Consider the following 6,513-nt stretch of genomic DNA (forward strand, 5'->3'; position numbering starts at 1 on the left):
GATATCAAAGGTCCCAAAGTGGACATTGATGCACCAGACATCGATATGCATGGCCCTGAAGGAAAACTGAAATTACCCAAAATGAAGCTGCCTAAATTCAGTACGCCTGGGTTCAAAGGGGAAGGCCCGGATGTGGATGTAAGTCTTCCAAAGGGAGAGGTTGATATTTCAGGTCCTAAGATAGATATTGGCGCTCCTGATTTGAACATTGAAGGTCCAGAAGGAAAACTGAAAGGGCCAAAATTTAAGATGCCTGAGATGCATTTTAAGACACCCAAAATCTCAATGCCAGACATTGACTTAAATTTGAAAGGTCATAAAATGAAGGGGGACTTTGATGTTTCTGCTCCCAAGATTGAGGGTAATATTAAAGGTCCTGAAGTTGATATCAAAGGCCCAGAATTTGGGGTTAGAAGTCCTGAGCTTGATGTTGAGTGTCCAGATGTGACCACTGAGGGCCTTGAGGGAAATGTTAAACTTCCCAAATTTAAGAAACCAAAATTTGGGTTTGGAATTAAAAGTCCTAAGGCAGAAATCAAATCTCCTGAAGTGGATATTGCTGTCCCGGAAGGTGAACTGAATGTGGAGTCTCCTGATATTGGCATTTCTGGCAAAGGAAAAAAAAGCAAATTTAAAATGCCTAAACTTCATATGAGTGGCCCTAAAATTAAAGGAAAGAAGGGTGGATTTGATATGAGTCTACCCAGTGGTGAGATTGATGCAAATTTGAAATCTCCTGATTTAGATCTCAATGTAACTGGCCCAGAGGCAACAATAAAAGGAGATATTAATGTCAAATCCCCAAAAGGAAAGAAACCAATGTTTGGGAAAATCTCTTTTCCAGATGTTGAGTTTGATATTAAATCACCTAAGTTCAAAGCTGATGCTTCTGTGACAGTTCCTAAAATGGAAGGAGAATTTAAAGCACCCGATTTGGAGGTTTCCACACCAGGTATCAAAGGTGATATAAAGTCATCAGGTCTTGACATTACAGCCCCCAGTATCAGCGCAAATCTTCCTGATGTTAACATTGGAGGTCCTGATATCAGTCTTAAGAAACCTAAGGTCAAACTTCCAAGTGGAAATATTGATATAGCTGGTCCAAAAATGGAAGGTGATCTGAGAATCCCAGGTATTGACACAAACATTAATGCCCCTGACATCAAACTTAAAGGACCTACAGTGAATCTGCCTTCAGTGGACATTTCTGCTCCTTCATTCTCTGCATCTGATCTTGATATTAACTTGAAAGGACCAAAAGTAAAAGGTGATGTCAGTCTTCCCACAGCAGACCTGGAAGGTCCAGAAGGAAAACTAAAATTCCCCAAGTTCTCACTGCCCAAGATAGGGAAACCAGGTCTGAATTTAGAAGGAGCTGATATGCAGCTCCCCTCAGCAAGCGTGGATGTATCAGCTCCAAGAATTGAAGGAGGTGTGAGTGTTCCTGCAACTGAAGGAGTAGATGCAAAACTGAAGGGACCTAAGGTGACTATGCCATCAGTAAACCTTTCAATGCCCCAAGTCTCTGGACCTGATTTTGACGTAAACTTGAAAGGACCAAAACTAAAAGGAGACCTGGATGTTTCTAGTGACCTTAAAGGTCCAAAGGTGGACATACATGCACCAGATGTTGATATGAAAGGCTTTGGAGGAAAGTTTAAAATGCCCAAGTTTAAATCTCCAACTTTGGAGGGACCTCAAGCAGATCTGAATATGAAAGGGGACATTGGATTTTCTGCCCCACAAATTGAGGGGGGCATGAAAGCACCAGGTATGGATGTACATCTCAGTGCCCCAGACCTTGATATCAAAGGGCCTACAGTGAAAATGCCATCGGTAGGTATTTCTGCCCCAGATTTCGATGTAAATTTGAAAGGACCAAAGTTAAAAGGAGATTTTGATCTTTCTGGTGGCATTAAATCCCCAAAAGTGGCTGTAGATGCACCAGATGTTAACTTGGAAGGTCCAGGAGGTGCAATTAAACTTCCTTCACTGAAGCTCCCCCAATTTGGCATTTCTAGTCCTCATGTTGAGGGGTCTAACATGGGTGTGAGTATTGAAGGACCACAAATTAAAGGAGACCTTACTGGCTCAGGGATTGATGGAGAATTGAAAGGGCCTACATTTAAAATGCAACCACTTCAAGTTTCAGCTCCAAAAATCTCTGCACCTGACATTGACTTAAACTTAAAAGGACCAAACCTAAAGGGTGATATTAATAGTGCTGGTGATGTTAAAGGCCCAAAAGTTGGAGTGGAAGCACCAGATATCAGCATCAAAAGTGGAAATCTTCAAATACCTTCAGTTAAACTGCCCAAATGTGACATTTCAGGTTCCCAAGGCATGAAGATTTCTGGGGTGGGTATTGCAGCTGATGCTCCTGATGTCAGTTTAACAGGTCCTGCCTTCAGTGTATCAACACCAAAAGTTTCTGGGTCAGATTTTGATGTAAATTTGAAAGAACCTAAAATCAAAGGAGGTTTCGGCATTTCTGGAGACATGAAAGCTCCTGATGTAAATGTTGGGGCACCACACTTGGGCATTCAGCATTCAGGTGGTGAATTCAAAGGGCCACAGCTTTCATCTTCTGGTTTTGATGTAGAAATGAATGTGCCAAATGTTGCAGGGGGTCTTCATGTTTCTGGACCAAAGATAGAGGGTGGTCTGAAAGGTCCCAAGGTAGGAATCAAAGGTCCTGGCATAGATATGAATTTTCCACAAAGTAACTTAGAAAGTGCATCAGGAAAAGTGACATTCCCCAGGATGAAATTGCCTAAATTTGTGTCTTCAGGGCATGAGGTAACAGGAAGAGAAGTAGGGGTTGATGTTAACTTCCCTCAGCCAGATGCCAGTCTCCAGGCTGGTGCGGTGGAGGCTGAGTTTGAAGAGCCAGATGTCAAACTTAAGAAATCTAAAATTAAGATGCCAAAGTTTAATTTTTCAAAACCTAAAGGCAAAGGCACCAGTGTTGGCTCATCAGAAGCCTCAGTGTCCATTTCAGGATCTAAAGGAGATTTAAAAAGTTCCAAGGCAAGTCTAGGTTCTATGGAGGGTGAACTGGGGGGAGGGGAAGCTGCTGCCACTTCACCTAAAGGGAAGTTTTCGTTATTTAAAAGCAAAAAGCCACGTCATCGGTCATCTTCCTTTAGCGATGAACATTCCTCCCAGTCAACCCCCACTGGCACCTTGGAGTTTGAGTGCAGCTCAGGAGCAGAGAAAGAAAAGCAGGCCAAGATGAAATTTGGAACGTTTGGAGGGATAGGGTCAAAAACTAAAGGTTCTTATGAGGTAACTGGAAGTGACGATGAAGCAGGAAAGATGCCAGAGAGTGGGGTTTCATTAACGTCCAAGAAATCCCGCCTGTCTTCCTCTTCGAGTAATGACAGCGGGACAAAGGGGGGGTTCCGAGTGCCAGCGGTAGAACTGACCGTTGCCAAAAAGAAAGAGTAAAGCGTCCGTGTATATATGTCTGTGTATGTATATATATATATCTTCTGTGTGTTTGTATATAAATTTCATAGCTTGAAATATTTTCAACCTCAGCAATAAAATGAATGGTGCCTAGTGAAATGTTAGATGTCATGTTGCCTACTCAAAAAAGAGGAGAGTTTAAAAGCAAGTGACCCTAGAGCTGTACCACAGTTCATCTGATGTATTTGAAAGTTTCTTTGTGTTCATGATCTTTGGTTTGCGCGTTAAATGCTGAGAGCTTAAGTTTACTAGCAAGCTATTTTGATATCCTTTTCATTTTACTGGATATTTTCAGTGTTGGTTTATGGAAATAATGTTTCCATTTTAATTACCTTTTGGCTTTTATTTGCAGGGCTTACATTTCTATAATGAGAATGGATATATTGAAAACACTGTAAAATATATAGATACAACTGAAATATGTCACTTTCCCTTGTAATGTGGGGTTTAAAATGACACGGAGTGTTTATAACAGAAAGCTGTGGTTTCTATTAGCTTTGATAGTTGTGGTGGTAAGAAAAGTACCCCCAGTTTAATTTAAGACTAGAGAATCCGGGTTGCTTATGATAAATGTCATGAAGAAAAACAGAATTTACCAATAAATGACTAACCTGTTTTGGGTTGGATTCGACTGACACCATCTTAGTTGTCTCCGTATATTTGTTTCATTATTTGTATTATAAGAGAGGACTTTTCTTAGTTATGGTGCAAAAATCTGTGACTGCCACTTTTCTGATATTTGTTATAGTTTCTGTTAACAAATGTATCTTGATTTAAAAAAAAAATCTTTCAGCACTTTAATGGCAAATGAATTGAGAATGTAAGAAGATTGATCTTGTAAAATGCAAATAAACTGTTTATTAACCTTGCTCCTCTGTTGCTTTGCTGTTGTAGGGGGTGGAGGTTAAAATGCTCCAGCTGTGCTTCTCCCCTATCCCCCAGGACAGGTGCAAAAGCTTCCCAATGCCCAGCTCCCTGTTCCCGTCCCCTGGATGCAGCTGGAACTGACCCTACCTGGACTCCTTTCCCTCCTCTGCCTCACCTCCTTTGGACACAGGTGCTCTAGCTGATGCACCTGTCTCCCTTGCTTTTGCCCCCTTTTGCTCCTATAGTCCCTTTACCCCTCTGCCAGACACAGCCATTATAGCTGTCCCATCCTGCAGACAGAAGTGGAACGGGGCCTGACGCCATGCTCCCTTACCTTCTGGTCCCCAGCCTCCTGGACACAACTGGAATCACTCCTCCTACATAGGGAGGAGAGGATAACAACACCCAGTGACTGCTCCCAACCCAGGATGGGCAAATGCTCCAGCAAATCCACATCAGACACTGGAAGGGTCAGGTGGCGGGAGACCCAAAGCAACTTCTCCGGACAGGGAGTACAAGGGGAGGGTGAAACTCCCAGTGACTCCCTCCCCTATCTGATGAGGGGAGAGCATGGGCTTAAGCCCCTAATGAAGGCACAGGGAAGGAACTACAGATGGGTGTATTTTGGGTGGTGGGGTGCACATTCCTAATTTGAGGTTCATCTCCCCTAATTACATCCTGGAGAGACCCCCTCTCAATTCTTGACAGGACAGAACATCAGCCTCCCAATTTAAACCTGAAGAGACCAACCAGCACTCCCTGTTCCAACTTCAATGCACTTCAATCATGTCCTACAATCCCCCAGACATCCCAACCCTGGGCTCACCAACCACACAGATTTACCAATGCCCCTGAATCCTGACCCACTGTTACTTACTCACCCAGCCCTGGACTCAGCTGCTTGCCACATATAGCGACCTCTGCTGATGCCCCTCAATACTGATCTGCATTTTCCCTGGCTATCTCAGACCTGTGTTCCCCCAAGACACAACTTTGCTTATGGCCCTCAATACTGACCCGCACCCCCTGCACTAGCCCAGCCCTGGGCTCCTCCCCACAACTCTGCCAATACCCCTCTATCTCAACCCACAGCCCCGCCCCCCGCTCCTCTAGCCCTGAGCTCCTCACCACCCCCAAACACCTCTGCCGATGCCCCTCAATCCTGACCCTCAGCCTCTCTGCTAGCCCAGCTCTAGGCTCTCCATAGACATATGTAAATCTGAATAGGGCTTTACAGAAAAGGAGCCCTCTTCACCATCTATTGGTGAACTAGAGGAAGACAGAGTGAGCAGAGACCTCATTTGCATGGGTGATTCCCACCTGGCCAATGTGATAATTTTTGGCCATTTTGGATTAAAATGAATGCAAATCTTGGCTGTAGGGATGATGAAATGTTATTTGCCTAATTGCATGACTAAAGGGGAGAAGAATTGTAGTGAATATGCCCTAAATAAGGGGTTGCCCTTTCCTATACCTCAGTCTCCAATCACTGGGTAGTGAACTGCAAGCCAAATGAAAAAAAAAATCTGGGTTTTGTTAGGGGGTTATAGGAGTTGCTTGAGTCTTTCTCTGCTGAGGCTGGATAGTATAATAATATAGCTGAGTGCACTCCACAGCGAGTCTTCTCCTACCTCGCAGCTACCGGACCTGGAATCACTAAGAGCTGGGTTATATAATAGAGCCTCAGAACTCAACCTTTATATTGTGGCTGAAGACAGTAGTGGCTGTGAGAGATGCTGTTCTGGGAACAGTACTAACTTCTGACTGCAAACCATGAGTAGAGGCCAGCAGGAGGAAAAGGAGGGAAGTGGTGTGCTAAAGGAATATTTGTTCATAGGACTGTCAGATCTGCAGGTGGGGAAAGTAAGGCAAAGGACATTGCCCAACGTACTGTGGAAGTGGGGATTTTGCTTAGTATTCATTCGCCATGCAGTTGATTTATTGTTTCCCATATGAATGCTGTCCCTTTTCTCTTATAAGTTTTCTTTGTTTCATACACAGTTACTTGTGAGAGAAAATTTGCCTGTTAAGGGTGCCTAAGGAGGGGGATTTAGTTTTCCTCAGGCTTCTTGGTGGGAGCTTGAGCCAGTGTGTTTGTTAATTTCAAGCGGAATCGCTACATATTTCAACCAGGTCCTCGCTGCTACTGACAAGACCTGGCAGAAGGGGTCCCTT

General features: G+C 43.8%; 1 protein-coding gene across 1 annotated transcript in view; it reads left to right on the forward strand.

Annotated features, from left to right (window-relative positions):
- LOC112109665 (neuroblast differentiation-associated protein AHNAK-like) overlaps nucleotides 1–4,340 on the forward strand; it is a 28,217-nt gene extending 23,877 nt beyond the window's left edge. The window contains 1 exon segment of the mRNA XM_029911192.1: nucleotides 374–4,340. Within this exon segment, the coding sequence (XP_029767052.1) occupies nucleotides 374–3,450 (3,077 nt within the window). The 3' untranslated portion in view covers nucleotides 3,451–4,340.
- The last annotated feature ends 2,173 nt before the right edge of the window (nucleotides 4,341–6,513 follow it).

Source organism: Terrapene carolina, unplaced genomic scaffold, assembly GCF_002925995.2.
Source record: "Terrapene carolina triunguis isolate 2854851 unplaced genomic scaffold, T_m_triunguis-2.0 Scaffold89, whole genome shotgun sequence".
NCBI classification, from domain to species: Eukaryota; Metazoa; Chordata; order Testudines; family Emydidae; genus Terrapene; species Terrapene triunguis.